This window comes from Lipotes vexillifer, unplaced genomic scaffold (assembly GCF_000442215.2).
Source record: "Lipotes vexillifer unplaced genomic scaffold, Lipotes_vexillifer_v1.1 scaffold1662, whole genome shotgun sequence".
Taxonomy (NCBI): domain Eukaryota; kingdom Metazoa; phylum Chordata; class Mammalia; order Artiodactyla; family Lipotidae; genus Lipotes; species Lipotes vexillifer.
The window spans coordinates 540,543-563,861 of NW_006795342.1; the positions used below are offsets into that span (position 1 = coordinate 540,543).

A 23,319-nucleotide genomic window follows, 5' to 3' on the forward strand; every position below is an offset into this window, starting at 1 on the left:
TATATGAAGTCCCCTTCCTTGTCTTTGAGTCTCCTGGGCTTGATTGGTGTCAACATGAGTGCTGCCTTGCAAATCCCTTAGTCTATGTCCCTCCCCCCCGACCCCCTTCCTGCTTTCCCACTGCTTCTCTTATTTTGCTTCTGGAAACTTAGTGAGTTCATTTTAAGAGTGTTAACCTGGAAAGTTAGAACTGCTCCCTCTAGAAGTTCCAGCTGGGATACCTGTGGGGTCAGTTTGACTCACGTATTTGTCCTACACAGTGTTTCATTTCTTAAAAGTTAGTCGCCAGTGTTTCAGAAAGGTGGTTCTTCACATAAAAACTAGATCCCTGGCCTCTTTTGAAAATCTGATGAACCAACACGGGACTTGCATTTCTACTGAATGCTGAGGGACTCCAGTTAGCTGTAAGGAGGGGTTTAGTGAAGGACCTCCCCTCCCTGATGTCTTAAACTGGCCAGATTTGCATTTACATCAGGGCCTGGCCCCCTCGATGTGTGAGTTTGCCAACTCTGACCTGTTGGGTGTGTGAAACTTCTCTGCCCTTTGGAGCCGGCTCAAGAGCTGGACACGAGTCTGTAAATATTTCCCTTGACTGATTTGCATGTTGACAACGTGTTCCGCGAAGGGGAAGATCCCTCAGACATACCTTTGTTGTCAGAGAATTTGGTGTTTCTTTGGTACAGCTTCTGGAGTACAAAAACAGAAAGGAAAATACCATCATGCAAAACTTCTGATGTGAGTGAGAATGTGTTCAACTGACTGCTGTTATTCGTTTAACACAATGATACAGCAGAGGTAGAAACAATCAATAAAGAAAGGACACTTAATGAGATTTAGGAACATCCCAAAACATTGAAGCTCTCCTCAAGCATTTGATTATCTGGAGGCTTAATTATCTGTGTTTTCTACTTTAAATTAAAGAAAAGCCATAACTCAGAGTTACCAGCAGTTTAATGATAACACTCTTCAATTCAGGTTAATTAAAGCACAGCCGTAATTAGAGTGTAGGGTTGTATATCACCAGGCTGGCGCATAAGTATTTTCATTACAGTAAGAATTGGCTATTCAATTTCAAGATGACATGAAGGACGCCAAAATATATTTTCAGCTGGTTCACGTAGGAGAAAAAGAGTTGGAGAATACTCTGGGTATAATAAAGCACTGATAAAATATACAGATTTTCAGAGCCGTCTCTGTAATTATGCACGGCATTAAAACAATATGCAGCCAATAACGTCTTGAAGCATGAAAAGAAATAAATTTGCTCTTCCCTTGGGCTGGCAGAGTGCCCCCTTGCAGGGTAGGATCACCACACCGAAAAGATTGGAGTTTTTTCAGAAGCTGGGAGAGTCATTCACTGAAAAGCTAAGGGGGCAGGATTAACGGGTGCAATCTGAGGTCGTTTCCCAAGAGGACAGATGTGGGAGGAGGAGAGAGAGAAGGGGCAAGAGGCCCCCAAGTTGAGCTTTTTAAGAATTTCGAGCAGAGAGACGCTTTCTCCGGCTCAGGTAAGACTTGCACCAGCTTCTCTGCACCAGCCTTTGGCCTTCTCGTGTGTATCACCAGAAGACGCAGCTTTGTTCCAAAAGCAATAACTAATTTAGACAAAATGCAGTATCATTTCTAAATATTTCACTTACATTTTCTCATTGAGTCCTCACAAAAATCCTGTGACGTTTATGTGAATATTACCATCCCTGGTTTATAAAGGAGGACACTGAGACTCAGAGGACATTGATGTCCCCTTCCAAAGCCACCTAGCAGACAAGTTACAGTACCAGGATTTCGATGCTGGGGCCTCATGCAGTTGGGAACAGCTTGGAGGATGTGGTAGATGAAGGCTGGCTAATTAAGAATCTCCTGGGGAGCTTATTAAACAGAGGATTCTAGGTTCCATCTCCAGATTTTAGTATCTGGGGTAGATGCCCCAAATCTGCATTTTTTTTTTGCAAGTGAGTGGGGGTGATTCTGATTCAGTCTGATGACTGGGGACGCCCAGCAACCCCATTCTCCACACCACAGGCTGGGATAACTTCTTATTCCAACTTCGGGCTCAGTCACTGGAATGTTTCTGATTTTTGCCAAATCATAGAATTGTAGGTGGGCCACGTCTTATGAGCTAATGTTAGGATTTGGGCCTTTGTGGGCACTTCCTCTCCATTGCTCCTTCCTCACGAAGGGTATTCTGCAGTCTCCATGGATATAGGAATGAGTCTGCCCTTTACCATGCCAGGCAAACTGCTGACTGCTCTCCCCACTCCCCACGCCTAATCCAAATCAGAATAGGAAAAAGACGTGGGGGTACTGAGCCCTTTAATGCTCTCATTCAGGTTTCCACTGGGGATCATGAAAGCAATTTCAGCGTGGGGAGAACAGTTAAGCACCAAATGCAGAGAAGGACAATTCAGGGTGCAACAAGCCAGATGCCTCTTGGCCTTGATGGACACCATAGTGGGTATGTCCTGGACCTTCCTCAGGATGCTCTTAGGGTGTTCCTTTTAAGTGCCAGCAACTCCTGAGCATCTCCCTTTGGTTTTGCATAGCTGGCTTGCCCCTGGTCTGTGTGGCAGTAAGATCAAGGCAAAGGGGCTATGGGATCTGAAAGAGAGGGTGCCACCCATTGTTCTCTGAACACCAGGAAACCACCCGCTTCCTTTTCCCTCCCACACCCCATCTTGCTCAGTAGCTGACTGTGGAAGGTGCAGATGGCCAGTGCCAGCCAAGCCTGCAGGAAGCCAGGGCTGGGGTATGAGGCTATGTTTTCCACGAAGGGGTCCTGTTTTTGAGTGGTTCAAGTAGTAGGATGCTGTGTGATGTCAGGTGGTGTGAGCTGTGGAGTCGCAAAGGTCTGGGGTCAAACCCACTTGCTGGATATGTGATTTGGGACAATATAGTTGATTTCTGCCTACCTTCTTCTTCTTTTTTTTCTTTTTTTTTTTTTTTTTTTTTTTTTTTTTTTTTTTTTTTTTTTTTTTTTTTTTTTTTGCGGTACGCAGGCCTCTCACCGCTGTGGCCTCTCCCGTTGCGGAGCACAGGCTCCAGACGCGCGGGCTCAGCGGCCATGGCTCACGGGCCCAGCCGCTCCGCGGCATGTGGGATCTTCCCGGACCGGGACACGAACCCGTGTCCCCCACACTGGCAGGCGGACTCTCAACCACCGTGCCACCAGGGTAGCCCCCTACCTCCTTCTTTTGATAGTTACCAGCTGCCTGACCTTGGGCTTAGTGCTCACCCAGGTTTCCTCATCTCTAAAATCGGAATGATAGAACTTGTCTCTCAGTACCAGCTAATGTCCTTTTCCCCTCCCCTGCCTATCCTCTTCCCACCACCCTTCTATTCTGCCCACTGAATATAATATAAACACCAAGAAAGAAAGAAATATATCATGACGTTTCCACGTTTTATTTACTCTTACCTTTTAGAAAATTCTGCCATCGGTCACCAGCCAGTTAATCAGCTAGCTATTTAATGAGCTTGGGGTATTTGTGCCAGTGTGCCAGGCATTGTGCAATTAGACGTGATCAAATATATGCTCATTAAAAGATTAATAGCAATACTTTCAAATGCCCAGGAAAAGATCCTGTTTCCCTGCAGCTGCTGCCTTCTGAGAGTTTGCAGTCTGGTGAAAGAAAATAATACCCATCCTCAGGGAGAGATGAGCGCCCATCGATGAGTGTTTTGATGGATGCACACAGCCGGGGGACAGTTGCTGAGAGCTCCCTGCAGGCTGGGGTGGCCGGGAGAGGCTTCCTGGAAGAGGTGATACTTGAGCTGTACCTTGTATGGAGGTTGGGTTCAGAGAAGGAATAAAGAGGGAAGAGGGAATTGTAAGTGATAGGGAACCAGGGGGCTGGAAGCCACAGAGAACTCTCTCAACACCCAGGTCTCTGAGATTTTCCAACGAGAACAAGTTGATTTCCACTTTAGATGGGCGAAGGAGAAAAATCAAGAGTTCTTTTGACATGTGATGTTTTCAGGGGGAAACAGCGATAGTGTTTTTATTATGAGAACTAGCAAATGAGAGGTTGTACCCGCCTGCCTCCAGGTAGGGGAATGAGGGCATAGGAGGGAGGTAGGAAGGAGGAGTGCAGGAAGCCACAGGTTCACAGGTTTGGCTACTGCAAGAATGCCATGTGCCAGGTCCTGAATCTCATGGTGAGCAGATCAGTCAGTCAGTCATCACTTGCAAAATATAAATGCTTAATTGTATCAGGTTTTACGGCTCAGGGGATTAGGACAAAAGATGTATTTGAAATACTGTGTGTCTCTGTGTCCCCCTGCAGCTGGTACAATTCAGATTTGATGTGGAGTATTTAATGCCTAGGTAGCTTGAGGAACTCTGACCAGGTCTTCCCCACGCTAAAGGGCAGGAGTTCTGCCCTCCAGCCCAAATGCAAGCCTGGACGCTTCTGTGCTGGTTTAGACAGTGCGGGGTCTGCAGGGCATGGTTCTCCTTCCCCCCATCCACCCGCATTCAGGGCCCTAACATTGAGAAAATCATGCTCTCATCCTGTGTTGTTTGGCATGGACAGATCTTTCCAGGGAAGCCACTTGAGGAAACTTAAATTTAAGACTGCCTAGAGAAAGCTGGGTCTCTTGCCCGGTGAAAGCTACAGCTAGTTTAACTTGAGTTCTGTGAAATCAGTAGTTCTTAGAGAAAGGCATCCGAAATTGAACATGGAGCAGAAAGAAGCCAGCAGATTCTATTGTTATATGGTAGATTTATTTAGCCAGGCTGCAGAAATGAACATTTTATGAGAATTTATGGAGAGGCTTGAGTCTCATCTTGAAAACATATTTTTCCTCAAAGAACTGGCCCTTTTCCTCCAATTATTTGGGGGTATTATAATTGGGACTGAGCATATATGAACACAGATAGGAATACAACGTTTATGACTACTTCTGTTACAGGGATTCAGAAGGTGACCGATAATCCTTCCACATGTGAATAAACCAGTGGCCATAAAATCTATTAAAACCCTTAATCGAAGGCTACAGAGGCAGTGGCAATTCTAGAATTCTCTACAGGAAGGGTCAGGGAGGCAGTCCAGTAGGAAATACTGGGGCTTGACTGCATGCTGGGTACACATAGCAAACACACAGTTTACATTTTATATTTCTGATTAATAATAATAGCAAAGCTTTCTAAAAAATGCATTTACTGACGTTTTAGGCAAATGTTACTTGTCCATATGAAAGAATGTAATTATATTTAAATTCAAGTGTCTTAGGTGTTCTAGTGGAGGTATTATGAGAGTGGAGGTATTATGAGTGTTCGAAGGTGAGGGTGTTCTGAAGCCTTCCCACTCCACCTCTATGAAAGCTGCTGGGAAATCTGAACAGCATTTTCATGGGCATTTTAAATCACTTCCATTTTCCTGGTGCTGAGTCTTACAAATCCCGCTGGTTCAAGTTTTCTTTAACTAGATGTTTCCATTTTGAGAGCCTATCATTTTAAATCAAAGCTCCTAAATGTGAATCTTTTTCTCATTTTAGCCCCTAGATCCTAAAGATCTGGTTCCCCAACGTGCAGTATTTACATCCTCATCTACTCTGATTACACGTATCAGCCTGACATTCCCAGGGTCCCTCTGGACAACTGAAGAGGGGCTGGCGCTTTGGGGTGGAGCTGGGTTTGGGGGGCACAGTGAAAGCTGCCTCTTCTGTCCTTGCCCCTTCACTCCTAGGTGAGTCAGCCCCAAACCACACCTTTGCATACCCTTCCTGAACACATTAGAAGGTGCAAACTCTATGACAGGTTTCTATGCTTAATTCACACCAGCAAGCAATCGTTCTAGTCAAGGGGGCTGATTTAATAACAAGAACAATTTATTTCCCTCTGGGTAGGTAGAAACAGTTGGACTCTAATTCTTAAGAGCCTTTGTTCAGGAACATTTGGGTTGAAACTACTGTGGTTAACAGATGATGCTGGCAGTAAAGGAAAAAAGAAAAAGAGGGCTTTGTATAATGTTGTCAAATTTGGTAGACCTCTACTTAATAATTATCAAGAAAGCAATCTAACATTTTTTTTTTTTCCTTGAAAAAAGAAGTCATTTCTATTCCCCCGTAATTATTTTTGCAACAAGTGGCAACTTCTGGCATTGGACATACTGGGACATTTTAATTTAGAAACCAGGAATTAAATTCTTGCTAACTTATGGCTGATTTCATCCTGTTTATCACATTGTGGAAGCTACCTTGTTTCTCTCTTATACTCTACCTCATGCTAAGCCTCCTTTCTCTTTCCCACCCCAGGTCTGTGTATGTTTAAGCCATAAGAATAACTTTAAGGATTGGATGAGCAAAACCCATTTTGCTTTACCAGGAAAACGGTGTAAATGATGCAAGTAAATATTTAATTTCAGGACATCAATTCTAAGTAGTCCAAAGGCACATCCTTTGTAACAGGATCTGCAGAGGGTTCCAAGGAGAAATCGCTGTCTGTATCTTAGAATTGTGCTTACTTCATGTCATAGCGGATTGAAAGCAAACATGAGATTCCCAGAGCATATCACTGCTATTATTCCCTTCTACGCCCTTCTTTTCCTGTCTGTCTGCTTCTATCCACCAAGTTAAAAAGCATCTCGTTTCACGATGCTAGCACACTTCCAAGCTTTCTCTGCCTAAACTAGACTTTCCTAGTTTACCACTTTATCTGTTGTGGATAATTCTAGCAACTCATGAGAGTCTGCTCCCCAGTCTTTCATACATTTACTTAATCAGCATTTACTGAAAGCTTACTCTTTGCATTTTGCAAACTACCAGCGAGACAAGCATACCTCTTGCCCTGAAAAAGCTCAGTGTAGAGGGCAGAGAGGCAAGTAAACAAGTAATTACCACACCCCACCGTACCCACTCCCTGTTTACTCACCTTGATCTGCCATTCCCCCCAGAACCACAACAGAGGCTGTACCTGAGCTGCAGCCTTAAGCCCAGCACCCTGACCTTCACCAGTTCTCTGTGGCAGGAACTCCTGAAAACCTGTGATTTTAAACAGGGAGAGAGAGTTCTGTTTCCGGTGTAAATTGTAAATTACTCAAGATTTGTACTTTGCAGACATCCAGAGGCTACTGAACTAGAGTAGGGAGTAATAGCTTAGATGCCCATAGCGGGCAGGCAGTTAGCAACAAAGAATTAGAATGAGGAGGTCCGAGACAGTAGCGGGTAGTCGGGACTGTGGCACATTGGAGAGCACGTGTCCCATCCAGAGGGGTAAGTGCTTTGAAGGTCCAGTCCCTTTTAGCCATATGGAACGTGGCTCCAGTATGGCCATATCTGATTTATCAAGGAAAGCTGAAAACCTCGCTTTTATATGAAATCACCTGTTGGTACCTAATTCTAGATTTTTTTTTTTTTTTTCTTTCTTAAATGCTGTACTGACCAAACAGAACATGTCTGCATGTTGGGTTTCTGGCAACCACTTCATTTCCTTTGCTTTTATAAGAAGCATCTGTGTAGCATACTGCCTAGAGACTTGATTTCCACTTTTGACATTTCTACATGAAAATTGTTTAACCTTGAACAAGTTGTTTGATTTCCACTTTTGGCTTTTCTCCATAAAGGCCATTTAACCTTGAACAAGTCGCTTTTCCTTCTTTGGACCTCAGTTTGTTACATCTGTACGAGAAGGGCAGGACCAGCCAGTCTTGAAGTGCCTGAGTCTGAAAATCTATGGTTGTGACACTGTTTGCATGTACAGGCATACCTCTTTTTATTACCCTTGGCTTTATTGCACTTTGCAGATACTGCATTTTTTTTTTTTTTTTTTTTTTTTTTTTTTTTTTTTTTTTTTTTTTTTTTTTTTTTTTTTTTTTTTTTTTTTTTTTACAAATTGAACGTTTGTGGCAACCCTGTTCGAGCAAGACTGTCAATGCCATTTTTCCAACAGTATTTACTCACTTCATGTCTCTGTGTCACATTTTGGTAATTCTCACAATATTTCAAACTTTTTCATGATTACTGTATTTGTTATGGTGATCTGTGATCAGTGATCTTTGATGTTACTATTGTAATTGTTTGGGGGTTTTTTTGGCAACAGAGTATTTTTTAATTAAGGTGTGTTCATTGATGTTTTCCGACATAATACTATTGCACACTAATAGGCTATAGTGTAAACATAACTTTTGTATACACTGGGAAACCAAAAACTTCACCTTACTTGCTTTCTTGTGATAATTGCTTTATTGTGGTGGCCTGGACCAAACCCACAATATCTCCAAGGTCTGCCTGTGATCACTTTGTTTACATCACTCTGTCCCTCTCTTCTTAGTCCCTTTGGCCAGTGAACAAAGGCTTGTTTTAGGTCAGAGCATTCTTAAAAAGAGGCTTCTGTAAGGCCATGTAGAAAAATTTTAGATATTGATTTGAAAGTTACAAAAGAGGGCTCAGATCTGCTGGTCCGCCCTGTGCTAGGTCAGGAATATGCCCAAGGCCATGTAGATTTACTTGACTTTTCTGAGTTAGGAAGCACCTTTCTTTTTATATCTAAGTGGTAAATGATATCGTAGTAGCTAGGAAGACATAATCCACCATTACTATGAACCGTTTCTTCCCTTCTCACCAATAGGGTCAGGTCATTAAAGCAATTAAGATCCTTGATCCCATGAACCACCAGAATCCCAAATCGGAGTGGCCATTGCTCATAGGATTTCAGCAAATCAGCATCTTCATGATCAGTGCTAAGTTAAGATCAGCCTTCTCCTTGAGTTTGGCACTTAGTTGTTATTTACATTAGAAAGTGGTTACTTAGTCTGGTAATTTGTTTCAACAAATATTGCATAAGCCACCTGATATTTTAAACAATTTAAGCTCCAGAGGTAACAGCCCCGTAAAGGCTATGTGTTAGCGGTGCTCTATGGAACATAAATTAAGAAGAGCATTTTTCCAGCTGTAGTTGGGTATGTGGGTTCGTGTTTCAGCAAACTGCATAATCAGCACAAAACCCAGGTCATTAGAGTCTGCTGGCAGGAATCAGAAAATCTGCAAATCACTGGGAGAGCCCAAATACGCCTGGATGGAAGTGGTCCTTTGAAATCTGACTGACTGTTTACAGCAATACAGGGGATCATGACCTCCCAGGCAGGAATGAGCTATCGGTCTTATTCCCATTGCAGAGCTTGAGGCCTTCACCAGCACCTTACCTGCAAGCAACACATACACGGGTCCAGAGCATCTGATTGTGTCACTTTTCTATTTAGAAGCAACCCAGAGATTCCCATTCCACTTAGAATAAGCTGCAGATTCCTTGCTGTAGCCGGCAAAGTCTTCATGATCTTGTTTCCACCTAGTTCCCTGACCTAATCACGGTCACTCTCGACTTTGCACACTCAGCTGCAGCCTCGCTGGCCTTTACGCTGGTCCTCAAACACCCCGACTTCCTTCCTTCCTACCTAAGGGCCCTTGCACTTGCTGTTTCCACTCCCTAGAAAGCTCTTTGCCCACTGCCCTAGAAAGCTTTCGTTGCTGGGCAGATGCGGTGAGACAGCTTGGATGGAGCCAGGAGTAACAGTGCCATCGTCATGTGCTGGGATTATTACCATCACGGAGGCTGAGGATTACTACCATCATTCCGAGCGCACAGGGGTCTGCTCAGAACAACAGTATGAGCCATTTGTACAAAAGACCGAAATGGAATCCAGATAACAGGTCCAGCTGCTCCAAATATCTCCCTCCCCCTGCAGTTAACATTTTTACTACCCAACCGAGTAACTAATGAATCTGGCCCAGCATAAATCCCCAGGCACAAATCCCTGCTTCAGGTCTGTGTCTAGACATCCAGACCTGAGTGCAATTTGCACTTTGAACATTCAGCACCTTATCACTTGTGAGAAATCAAGTTTAATGGGGAGGATGGGGAGGTGTGGCTCACATCCCCCTCCCTCTTGCACAGTGACCGTAGAATGGGGGTCCCTTGGGTAATGACCACGTCAGGAGATGGAAAGGTCGTAACAGTGTTTGTTCTGTGGCTCTGGTCGTTCTGAAGCACTGACTGCGAGGTTTCTCTGTCTCATTGCAGGCTGTGTTTTGTGAAGCTCAAGCTTCTGATGATAGCTATTGAGTACAAGTCTGCCAACCGAGAGAGCCGGTAAGTTTGCCGTGACCCAGCGGCTGGCTGACGTTTATGATGGTAAGAGTGCAGCCCGGGAACGTTCGGTCCACTTCTTTCTTACGCGTTATTTATTTGTTTGGAAGCCTAATGCAACACCTCTCTGACTCGAAGGCACATTTCAAGGTGTGTTCAGGTAGACATTGCCGCTTCTATCCCAGGCACTCCTGGCATCCCAAGCCCCACTGGGCACCCAAAGAGTATTTTTCCGGGGCAAAGGGATGAGGCATCCAGATCTCTAACTGATCATGCCAACTTACACTTTTCACCCTCTAAGTATAAAACCAGGGACAGACCCTGTCCTTAAACCCATTTTTACTGCTGTGATCAAAAAACAGGTGGACTCTGGTCTCCTTCATAGCAGGCATGGGGCAGAGTCGTGATGGGAGTTTCCAGCTCTCTTGATAGCCAAATTACAAGCAGCCTATTGTGTATCATATGTTTCTCTCCCGGTGCATCTGAAATCCATGTGGCATGAATATCAGCTTCATGTAAATTAGCCAGGAGAGCAGGGCTTGGAGGCGGGAGCTCTCTTTATTTATTTATTTTGCGCTTAATTATGTGCAAGTCAGACTGATGAGGGACTGGGTCTGGTCGAAATAGATAACACCCCAGTCAATATATGAGTTTGCGCTGAAAGAAGGAAACGTTGCATCAATAAGGAACTTTGTTGGAGTACCGTATGCATTACAGACATGAGAGAGATGGTTTTTGCTCCCCAGTTCTTATCAATAGTTTTGGAAGAGAGCTCACTGAGAAATGCTCAGGCTTGTGTCCTCTGAAAGGACAACCATGCTTTTTTCCTAGCTATGCTAAAAAGTCTTCCTTTAGGTGCCCAAGGGAAGGGCGCAGATACCCTCCAACATACGCCTTAATAATTGAGCCGAGTGCAGGGCAAGACTAGAAGGCTCCTGCTATCATCATTTAAGGAGTTTTCATTATCCGGGTGAATGACTCAATAAAGCCCCAAATGTGCAGTCCGTGTCTCTATGAGCAACAGAAAACCAAACAAACACTGGATTGTAAGCCAGTCAATCCAATGTTCTCTGTTACCTTAACCACCAGATCAGATTGCCCACTACGTCAATCTGATCACATGTTCAACTATTTTGAAAATCCAAATCAACCAAAAGGAAGCCAAAATGGTAGATTTGGTGGCCACATGGTAGACCATGGTTGTAGCAGTTAACGACTATTTATGCAGATGTACATTTTCCTTCTCTGTGGTGGCAAAGTGAAAAACATTATTTGCAAAAAACCCAAGAGTCCTTGGCTCTTTGCCGTTCAACAGATAAGGTGGATGTTCCTGGGATTGCGGCTTGCCCATGTTGTTGCCAATACACACCTGTACCTGTGTAGGGGAAATGTGTATCCTGGGTTTCTGCAAATGATATTCTTCACGTTGTCAAGTCAGTAAATCTTTGTGTAATTCAGTGTTCTCTTTTTATCACTTCTGTGCATCTCTTAAAAAAAAAAAAAAAAGTCACGATGCAAGTGATCCTGAATAGCGCTTCTCCACCATTCTGAAATAATTTCATGGCAGCAGACTGCACCCTGAACCTTGACCAGCCATCTTCCACCTGCCACCTTTTGGTCACAAGGAGGGAGAGAGAAAGGCTGTTAATGGTTCGGTGTGAATCCACTGTCACCATTCTAAGAAAAATAACTCAGAGCTTTCTCTGAAGACACAATCTTTTCTTTGATGGATGTTCCCATTAATCACAAATCTGAGTTGTTTTCAACGAAGCCAGATTTATACATACAGATAGTTTTTTCGAATTTCCTTTTTCAGAAAAGGGAGGAAAGAACTTGTTTGGCTTGGTTTTGGCTTTCTGTGTGCAGCTGCCAGCTTTAATCCTCAAACGTGGCTTGGTCTCAGTGTGGAAGCACATTGGTTCTTTTGGAAAAAGGTGTGCTGGAGGGAATGTGGATCGTGCCTCTGAGAAAACACAGGACTTAACACACAATATCCATGTTAAAAAGAACTGAGTTTCTGACCTTTCTGAGATAACAGATTTGATTTTGTTTTTCATTTAAAAATGTCCCATTTCCCTTCCTCTCCCATTTCCTAAGTGATCGGGTGTGAAAATTCGGAGAACCCTGCTTCTCTTTTCCACGCCCACCCCGTGCCTCCGACCTGTGTGAACTGCCTCCTTTGTTGCTGTTATCCCATGATACTGTTTCCATGCTTTGTTGAAAAACTTTGTTTTCACACACTTCCTTCAGATAATTTGAAACAAAGGTTTTATTCCTTCTATCCTTCTGGTGTCAGTCAATTTATTATCCAATTGTTTGATTTTCAATTCTTTTCTTGTCGTTTTGCAGAAGCCGAAAGCGGTATGCTCTCTTCGTTAACTTTCCTCCCAACTTCCACCCTCCGTCTTCACGTCTAACCACAGGACTAACCCTTTGCCAAGAATTCAGGAAGACAGAGATTATACATATATGTGTATATGTATATATAATCTCATTCCCTTGTCTAGTATATACATATATGTGTATATATATGTATTTTTATATACAAACCTCTCTCCAACCAGAGTCCATCAAAATTGAAAGTAGCATATTGCTTTTCTTGTTTGATTTGTTGATTCTTTTGGATGACGCACTAACTTCTTTGCAGGAAACCTACACAAAAACAGAGGCCCAATCCTGTTTTCAGTCATGGCACCACCGATGGGAACAAATGCTATTAGAGTTGACAAAGGAGGACGCTTCTCTCCAGCCCTTGGTGTCTGTTTCTGTCCTGTCCTGATGTGTCTTGGTGCCATTTGTCTGCATACCACATCCACGTTCCCAGTGACCTCCTCTGCCCTGTGTCGGGTTTCCAGTTTGTAGAGCTGAATTTGTGTCCTTTTATCCACAAAACAGAGACCAAGCCCTTACACTTAACTCTTTTTCCTTATGCTGATTTTGATGATAACATTTGGCATACTTTCCCTCTGGGCCAGTACTCAGTACAGACTTAGAACACTGCTACTGAATCTCCAGATCATCACATTTGATTTACTGAATGAGTACTGTTTATTGAGATGAACTCATCATGGCTTTCTTTCTTCCCAGTGTGTTTGGGCATCTCTCTTGATATGAAGTACCTCAACTTTCACCATGTGACCTCACCCTGTTTTGCTGCTGTTTTATGTTGCATGAAGCATGACCAAATCCTCATCGATAGATTTTTTTTTTCAACGTTTTGGGTTAATATTTCCAATGTCGTTTTCTCGAAGACAGTAGTGTCGAAAACATACTATTGAGATGCCTACTCGTTCATCTTTTCTAGAGTTGTTTTGCTCTGTGATTGTAATCACTGTCATGTGTTTGTGTTTGTAATTGTGTGTGTGTGTGTGTGTGTGTGTGTGTGTGTGTGTGTGTGTGTGTATTTGTCTGGAACTCTTTCCGAAGTCAGATTCTTCTGTGATTTTCTTGAGTAGAGGTGGCTTCCTGTCAGTTTGGTATTATCGATATGATCCAACTGCGAGAAGTTACTGCAACACTTTGCATCTTCAAAGGTCCACAGTGGTTGCACCTCTGCTGTTGGCTTTTGGTCTTTGAGTGCTTTTATCTTGTGGTGAGGCATGTTGTGATGTAGGCATGACTTGTCCTGAAGCGTATCAGAAAGTGACATGGCTTGCTCCCAGAACCAAATATCCAGCATGGTCCTTCCCAAATGAACTCTCTTCCCCATCGCATATGGCTACTCTTTTCCTTATGTGCAAAATAGATTTAAAAATGCCATTTCTAAAATGACTGAGATGGATTCAGGCTAAACAAGTCCTTGCCCCTGTCATTGGCAGACCACAGTGGCAGTCATTTGAGTGTGACCAACTGGGAGCAATCTTTATTATGCTGTCTCTGTGTCAGTGAATTGGGCTCAAAGTGTGAAGCATAGACTACACACTGTGCTCTTACATATATTCTGTAAGAAAAGTGCGTGTGTCTAGTTGTGTGGGACTCCAGCAGAATATATTTTAAAGCATAGAAGTAATGAAATGAAAAGTGTCAGAAAGGCAATAAGATGTGAGATTTGGGGTTTCTGTAGGCTGTGCCCTAGCACAGCCCATAAACTGCAGGGCACCAATTGGGTCAAACAGAGTCCCACGCAATAGCAATCATCTATGACCTTGTGTGGTCAGAAAGGCCACTTCTCAGTGGCATGATTCATCTGGACACAGCATGAGCTGAAGTTCTAGATGGTTCTTATCTTCTTGTTCTAGTAAATGAAGTCCCAGTAGCTTGCTAGACACAGATATAATTACCATGTTAGCAAGTACAAACTATCTTCTCATGTGAGTGATATTTTTGTAATTGCTCAGGGAATGGTACGCTACACCTATCAAAGTTGGGGGGGTGGGGAGGAGAGAAATAGGCACCTGTCATATTTATCCATAATGGATAAAAGTTTCCTTTAAAAAATTATCTGTTTCTGTTGAATTACTCATCCTTGGTTGTCTCCAGAAACAGCAAACAAGTAAAGTTTATGATGATTGAAGAAGGGATAACTAGATGTTTCCCAGTTGTTATGCATAAGTGGTGGAGAAAGGGAATAAATCATTTTGCCCCATCAAGCCCCAAATCTCCAACCTGACCAATGTTCAGCAAGAGAGACACCATGAAATGAGTTGGAGCTTGTGAGCTGGAGCTCCCTTCCCGGAGGAACCCGACAGGATGTTTCCCTGTTAGACTGAGCCCTGCTAGCAGTTTCATGTGAATGTATTGCATGTTTAGGAACTGATATTTCAGTTTCTAAGTGAGTGGTGTTTTCAATATTGAAATCAATTGTTCCAGCTCCCCAAGTGACATGCCGTTTATATCTCTGTATATCTACATATTTATACTTAATGCACCTGGGAGGTTCTTAGCTCATTTGCCAACCCCCTACAAGAGATGTGGTCACTCCTTTGATAGGCCCGACTGGTAAGAGTTGCAGCTTGCCCTTTGAAAGAACAGCTGTGACTACGTTTCTCTTTATTAGAGAGGGAAAGAAGACACTTTTGGAACTGAGACCACTGCTTATGGTTTTCATTCGTTCAACAGGTAGTTGAAACGTGCCTATTGCACTCAGGGCTCTAAACTGGCTTCTATGAGAAACTTGTTTACAAAAGTAAATAAAAGAGGATTATGTTTTTCACTCTTTTACTTAACTGTGGGTTCCCTACAGAAAATACATCTTTGCTTCATAGAGTAGATAAGGGGCCAAAGAATAAGTCTAGATACATAACTAGTTTGAGAGCAAAGGATAAAAAGAGAGAGCGAGAGAGCAAGAATCCTGTGCCTCCAGCTGTTACCGACTGTTTTCAGTTGAAATTAACAAGGTCATTAAAGAAAGAGGATAATTTATAGTTCCTTGAACTGAGAGAAAGTCCACCCCTGCCAAGAAGATGTCCCCATTGGAATTCTGCTAATTGATATATGGACTTTTTTCTTAGAGATTTTCTTGATTCTTTACATGACACATCTTGAAGTTTATCTCTGATAAGCTAGTGAATTAGACAAAATTGGAGCAAAAGCCTGATTTAAAGTGAGGCACAAGGAGGGAGACTTTTGGCAGCCGTAGGAGCCAAACAAACTTAACATTGGATAGTCTTTTGAGATCAAAGATCTTTGGCAAGATTTACATATTCCCATTAGAAGGTCAATAACGTATTCTAAGAGTAGCAGGCATTTGGCAGGAATAAAAGTTACTTCTGTCTAGGATCCTTATCTTTTTATATTTTGAAAGAGAGGAGGATTTACTCTATTTAAACTTTCTAGATTTGGAATGTGGATAGAAGACTCAATGTCTCAAATATCAAAAAGAGTAACATATTTCCTCAGAGAGACTTTGAAACTTAGTACCCTTACACAGGAAGTATTATATGCAAAGGTCCCCTGAAATCAGGGGCACCTGCTTCTTTACTAAACCCTTAAATCTGTGAGTGGAATCCAGCACAACAAGCTTCCTTATGTATCTAGATGTCTTTCCTTCACTGTTCTCGAGAGCTGACCTCAGTCTTTCAGTTCCTGCCCAGAAGGCTGCCTTAGCCTGATCGGTATAGTGCAAATGATTCAGCCTCACATCATTACATAGAGATGATGTAAAGCCTCTCCCCCATGTCCAGAAGAGAACTAGAGGGCATCCTGAAATCCCGCGGTCACTGATGTCTTTGGAGGTGCTTTCGGTACCTTAACAATCAGCCATAAGGTTTAAAGAACAGAGAGATACTCCACTGTGCAACCAATAGGCAGTCCAAATGAGCCCATCTCCAGATGTGGCGTGGAGGTAAAATGTTTCAGATACTGCAGTCGATACAGAGGTCTTTCAGTGCCACTGGGATGCCTCCTAGGTAGTTTATTAGCACCAAAGACAAAATGAGAGCTGTGATGCTGTGAGAGATTATCTACCTCTTGTTTAGTTGTTGTAATTACCTGGCTTACTAGTAATAGTGACAGTGTATTAAGAACCTACTATGTGGCCCTCACTCTGCACATAGTATGTACTTTAATTCTCTTAGTGACACTTTAAGCTAGTGATTATTCACCCCATTTTACAGATGAGGAGAGTGAGGTTTATCGGTAGGTACATGCCCAAGGCCAGGACCTGAGCTCGGCTGCCTGACACAGGCACCTGCTCCCTTAACGGCAGCGAAACTGAGATTTGAACACAAATCTGCTCTACATCAGTGCCCAGAATCTTTCCCCTCCCCCACACTAACTTGACTAAAGCAAGGCTTGAAGGCTGTAATAAATTATCTCAACCTGCCATCTCCGGAATGACAGTCCCGACTTCTCACTGTATGCCAATTCTTATTCACTGTTGCTAAAGAACAAAGGAAATGAAAAGAAACTTTCCATTGATGGGAACCGTGACACAATGGGCTTGATCACTGGAGTGCAATTAATGAAGCGTATGATGTAAAAAAGGGAAACGGTTCTGTGCGAGGCTTGTTTTGCGCATATATGTCACCAAGACATTGAGGAGTGTCACATTTCCTCTTTTGAATTGCATTGTTAAAATCATGATAGGATTTTTTTTCACTCAGAAGCTTTTTTTACACACTTATATGAATACACATCAAAATGTAGGCTTATCCAACTTTAAGGAATTAGTTCCTTTAAACTCCAGAAGAACCCAGAACTTTTCATGTATGTCCCTGTATATTATTCTGGAGTGTATAGTTCTTCACACTGTAACTTTTTATCTCATTATAGACAGGGTATTTTGATAAGAAGTCCTGTGTTCCATTCCATGGGGCCGGCTAAAGTGATAATTTTGGCATTTGGGGGGCATTTTTTTGCAATAATAAATAATAAAAATAATCACTAATATGCATTGAGCTTTCTGTGCATCATCTCCCTTAATCCTCTGAAAAAAGACTGTGCTTATCTTCATCTCCATCTCATAGGTGAGGTAATTGAGTTCTAGGAAGACTTGAGTACCTTGCCCAAAGTCAGACAGCTACTGAATGACAGGGCTAGAATTTGGACATAATTTCTGATTGCAGAACCAGGGCACAGAAGAACTGCCATGCAGGCAAGGGGGTAGGAAAGTGCAAAATCCAGCATCCTGCCTTTCTACAACATTCCACTTACTTGGATTTGAAAAAGGGATCCCTCTAAACTGTGAAAAAACTCTGACCGTTTTCCTCCCATGATCCTGAAAAGTCAGAGGGCTCTTAAACCAAGGTCTTCTGAAGAGGTGTTGTAGGGGTGATTGGGCGGTGCCTGTATGGAGCTTCTGCCCATCGCAAGCTGTGCTGTTAGCACGGCCTGGCCTGCTGCTTCCTGACTGGTGAGGAATCTCACTGTTGTCTGTGGTTCTAGGGCAGAACACTCAAATCTTCATGGACTCTTGCTATTATTTAGTGTTAATCGCAACGATGTCACAGGATTGGTTTCCCCCTGTCAGGCCTTGTTATGGGTAATGATGGAACTTCTTGTGACCACAGACATTTTGCAGTAATGATCTGCTGTGAGTTCTCCGAACAGAACAAATGTTCATCTGCGTCCTTCCTGTCTTGCTACAGACACATCACTCTGTTGGCCACGGCACTTTTTGGTAATGGTTTTACCAGCAGTAAAAGATTACACGTTAAATACCATTCTCTGTTTTGATTGTTTTAGACAGTTGAGGACTTCCTTTAGCCTGATTCCAAACATCTATTACCTTAAACACCAGCTTTTCAGATCAAAGAATACCTCTGTCGTATCTGGTGCTGCATTTTACAATGCCTCAGTTCCGTGTCCTTTAAGCACAAAGCCTCATCTCAGTCTCTGTGTAAGATAGCCCTGTATTCTGCTTTTGATCTGAAGACAATTAAACTTGCTTGTTTCATCCATTTATTAGATTAGGATACATTTATCTCTTCTGTCAGTCCAAACACAACTTGGTCAGCTAATCTATTTATACCACTTTGAAATAGGACAGGGTATATTTAGGTTCATACTTCCCCAGAGGGGAAGTTTTTTTAGGGATAATTTGCATTCGTTTTCTAATTACAGTTGGCCCCAATGAGGATATACTAGACACATACCTTAATCAAACACTCCCATACTACTTTGTAAACAGCAGACTGGAATCATTAAGTATTTCAAACTGCTGGCATTTTTCTTTCTCATTGTTAGGGTAGGTCCAATTCTTTCTACCTAGGCTGCACATGGAATCCACTTCCATGTCCTTGTCAATGTCATGCAGATGTTCTGTTGGCTTCTGCATTGGTTACAGGTGTCCCGTACCATTCCCTGCAGTAGTATGTGGTGTGCGTATTTGTATGTTTCTGTATGCATATAGGGGTCCCATTAATGCTCTGTCATCTAATGGAAAATGAGTGTAGCCATAGCTCTATGAGACCAATAACACTCAACACTGACTGTCAACAGCAGTTTCCAAAAGGATATATTATTAGGAACTTTGCTTCAAATCAGAAGCCCATGGCAATCCCATTGTACAAACCTGGCCCTAAAACATGGATTTGCTTTGATATCTGCAACTGGGAGTATGCCAGCCTGGGAACTGGGCAGCAGACCTTTATGATGGCGTTACCCAATTAAATGTGTGGGACAGTGGATGTCAGGCTGTAGACAAAATCTCTGGGGAAAGCATTAGACTAGTGGGCCCCCTATAAAGTTAACAGTATGGTGTAACCTTCAAGGTTTTCTTCAGAACACGACCTCATAACTATGTCTTCTTTGTTTGTTTTTGTTCACTGAGCAGTATATTAATTAATCCTGGAAACCACCTTAAGATCCAAGAAGGTACTTTAGGATTTTTCATCGCAAGCGATGCCAAAGAAGTTAAAAGGTAAGAGTTTATTTTCACTTGCCTTCGTTTTTGGCTCAGACATATGTATCTCCATCCACCGAGATATGCTTTCAGTGTGTACCGGGCCCTAACCCCGAAGCTTCTTAACATGTCTGTGGGCATCACATGGTGCTGAATCTTAGGAAAAAGAGACTGTGCTTTCAAATGCTTCCATGGAGTCCTCTTCACACAATCAGTTCCACACCTTTGAATTAGAATAATAACATTTTAGACCTAGGAGGCCCTAGATACCTGCTCTTTCATTTTCCAGGGGAGGAAAGTGAGTCCCAGGGAGCCTAAGTGATTGTTCAAGATCATCCTGATTCTTGATGGCCCAGAACAGCACAACATAGGATAACCGGCCCCTTGTCTAGTGCTCTTTACTTAATATTATCCAGGCAGATTTACTCGAGAATTAACCGTTTTCTACTTTAAATGCCACATGGAATCTGAAAAGGTTTGGATTAATTTCAGATGAAATACTAAACCGGCTATATTTTTATTGGTGGCCTTCTAGGTAAGCGGCTGAAGTTGTCAGGTTCACTTCTTAAGCCTCTGTAGGTACAGCCCAGGATTTCACTGGCCTCAGTGTTTCATGACAGTCTTATTAGTATCCTCAAACTTGTCTAAGCAGCCCAGGAAATCATAGGGTTTTTTGCAGAACACCATGCAATTATTGTTACATTTGATTCTAGCCTGTGAACTAGGAAAAACTTACTAGGAGAAAATGTGACTCGGATGGTCAGACAGGTCACTCAGCTCAACAACAGTGTTACATAAAATATTGTAAATAAATGATGAATTGTCAAGATCTGTCGTTTTTATATAAGCCTATTGTCTTCATTCAGTGAGCTCCTCCTCAAAGCCAGGCCTGTGCGAGGTGGTCTGTGTTCTTTAATGCTACTCCTCAAAATAACCTGGAGCGGTAGGTCTTCTAAAGCTTTTCAGGCTTTGGTTTCCTCATCTGTGAAATTGAGGCAAATGATTTGTTCAAGGCCACGCAGCACGTAAGCAAGTGGCAGAGCCCCATTAGAACTGGTCTTTCCTTTTCTAAAACCCACATTTTCGACCACACTTAATAATACTAGCAAATTCTTATGCAGAGTTCAATGTGCGCCTGCACCGTTCTACGAACCAGGTACCAGGTGCTGATGAACTCATTTAATCCTCTCGACAGCCTCAGACAGTTACCATTACTATTCCCATTTACATGCGAGGAAACTGAGGCACAGGTTGGTTAACTAACTCGCCCAAAGCTACACTGCTAGTGTAAAGTCAGGATTTAAAACCAGGAAGTCCCGTTCCAGAGCTTATGTTCTCAGTTATGTATTTGCCAAGAGGTGAGCCTGCCACGCTGAGTACAGACCTATGAGATTTGATAACTGACACTTACTTTCTTCGTCTTCACCCACTCTTACAAACTAGCCATACTAGTTGTAAAAGCTTTTAGGAAAACATGGGGTGCAGAAGCAAAAAACATGTCCTTGAGATTTTGAGGAATCTAATGATTTAAATTTACTTCTGGAAATTGGGGAAGGATTGCCATTATTCAGGTGTGGAAGAGGAAAACCTCCTCGTCTAGTTCCTGGATCCTCACCTTTTCCAGGAGTACCCCTGAAACTGGGGTCACCTGAGAGAGGAAAGTGAGGGTAAATGAGACTGAAGCCCCTCCAGGTCTTCTGGGAGGGAAGGTTGTGCCGCCGTCCAAACTGCGAGGCACAGAAGCTGGAAACAGCATCTCAGCACCATGTATGGGGGCTGGGAGCACAGCGGCACCATCGATCACATGTCCCTCCCAGATAGCAAATATAGTATGAAGGTCCCATTTGTGTAATTCTGTTTCCTATTGCATCTCTCACTAATGAATGTCACAAATACCAGGCAGTCCAAAAAACAAATTACCTCCTATATTAGGGAGTGCAGTATGTCTCATTTCAGCGCTTTATGGTATTCACAAATACATGCTGACACAATCAGCCTCAACACCAGCCTGTAATTTTCCATGGTGTGTGATGTGTCAAGAGCAAATGCTGTCAGTTAGGGGATTTCGAATAGATGAAGACTGCAGGAAGCCACAGAAAGGACATCGGAGGTTTGAAGGAAACTAAACAAGTTTTGTAAAAATGGAAAAGTAGATTATGATGATCTAGTATTGAGTTTGCACCCTCTGCTGCAAAGAGGCAACGGAAAAAGTTAATGGGTTGTAGCTCAGAGAAACTTTCAGATGCAGTGTTTCAGGAAAAGAGGAGTGAAAGCCTCCAAGCATTCTCATTCTTCATTTATCAAACGTGTGTAGGTCACTCACTTCTGAGAGCACTCTGTACTAGGTGCCAGGGAAGCAGTGGTGAACAGTGGGGAGAAGATGCTGCTCTCATGGGCTCACGTTCTGCGGCGAGGGGGAGAGAACTGCAGTTTTGTTTATTCGTGGTGCAAAGGATTAGTGCAGCTGCCACTGATTTAGATCGGAGGTAAGTGACGGCTGCTCTGAGGGAGAAAGATTTGAGCAGAGATGGAGGTGATGGGGAAAGAATCCATCATACAGGGATCAGAAGGGAAGAGGAGACACGGTGGGAACAATTTTGTCATGTTCAGGGAACCTAGGGGAAGAAAGTGGGCCAGATGAGGTTAGAGGGAAAGGCAGGAGCTCGTTTCCGTAGGACTTTTTACAGAGGTTGTGTTGGTATAAAATGGAGTCGGGGTGGTTTTCAGCTGGGGGTGATGCAGTCTGATTTGTGTTATTAGGAGGTGTTTCCATCAGCGTGGTGGACGATAGGATGCAGTAGGGTGGGAGAGGAGGCCAACAGATTCACGGACTAGTTCAGGTGGGACATGATAGCTTGTGCTAGATTGGTGAGTGGAGGTGGAGAGAAGGAAGGGCGATTCAGGATATATTTTAGATAGTCTGTAGGACCCACTGATGAACTGGATGTACGAAGTGAGGGGAGGAAGAGAAATCAAAAATGGAGCCTAGATTTGGAGCTTCTGCAGTTGGGGGGATGGTGGCTCCATCTTACTGAGATGGGGAAAACGGGAAAGAGCAAGTTTGAGGTGGTAGGAAATCAAGAATTCTATTTGGACTAGGATAAGCAGGCAGTACACAACTAAACATGCACATGGAGATGTCATAAAGCCAGCGGGACCTGAGATTCTGGCATTGTGGGAAAAGGTGGGGGCTGGAGACGCAAATTTGGGTGCTGTGTGAGTGAGGGTCCGGGCGAGGAACAGATGGGAAAAGGGAGGAGAGGTTTATGAAGGAACCACGTAAAGCTGTGGGCAGAGAGTTAAGGGAAACTAACGAGAGATGGCAGAGCACCCCGGAGCTATAGCAACAGAGGGCAGCCACTCTCAGCCCTGGATCTGCAGACTCAGGGGGAAGGGGGGCTGTCGGAACCCGGAGAGAGAGATTGTAGTGAAGGAAAGGCTGCCTGGCAGGAGCCGTGTCCTTCAGTGGGGAAATGGCACTACTACCATTTCGTGACCACCCTCCAGTCTCCGGCTGTCCCCTCCCATTGGCCAAACAACAGGAGAACCTGAGGACGAGGAGATCCTAAAGACCAGCCTTGTAGGATGCAGGTATGGTCTTGATGATGCGTGGGGCCAGGTCACCAGCTGTTCGCAGAAGGGGCGGGAGGAGACGGGGTGGTGAGGAGGGCAGAGAGCATGGACGCGGGAGGAGAAGGTACGGGGGGCGCATCCCGAAGAGTGTGAAAAGCCCCCCGGAATGCACAGCCATGGATTTCTAGTGAGATCAGTCGGCGCAGAGGTGTGTCCTTTCCCCAGCAATGCTCAGCTGCTTGGGTGCAGGTGTGCAGTAGGGCAGGGCTTTGCCAGGTGAGCGTGAGAGGCAGAGATGCGTGGGGAAGAGGATGGTGCCTGCAGAGAAGTGCCACTTGGCAAAAAACCAGCTGGAGCTTAGGTACTCTGCTCCCTTCACTTG

General features: G+C 43.5%; 1 protein-coding gene across 1 annotated transcript in view; it reads left to right on the forward strand.

Annotated features, from left to right (window-relative positions):
• Positions 1 to 23,319, forward strand: part of LOC103072349 (calcium-activated potassium channel subunit alpha-1) — a 545,963-nt gene that overhangs the window by 378,243 nt on the left and 144,401 nt on the right. The window contains exons 16-18 of the mRNA XM_007467587.1: positions 10,016 to 10,084; positions 12,431 to 12,442; positions 19,296 to 19,382. Coding sequence (XP_007467649.1) covers positions 10,016 to 10,084; positions 12,431 to 12,442; positions 19,296 to 19,382 — 168 coding nt within the window. The remainder of the gene's footprint in view (positions 1 to 10,015; positions 10,085 to 12,430; positions 12,443 to 19,295; positions 19,383 to 23,319) is intronic.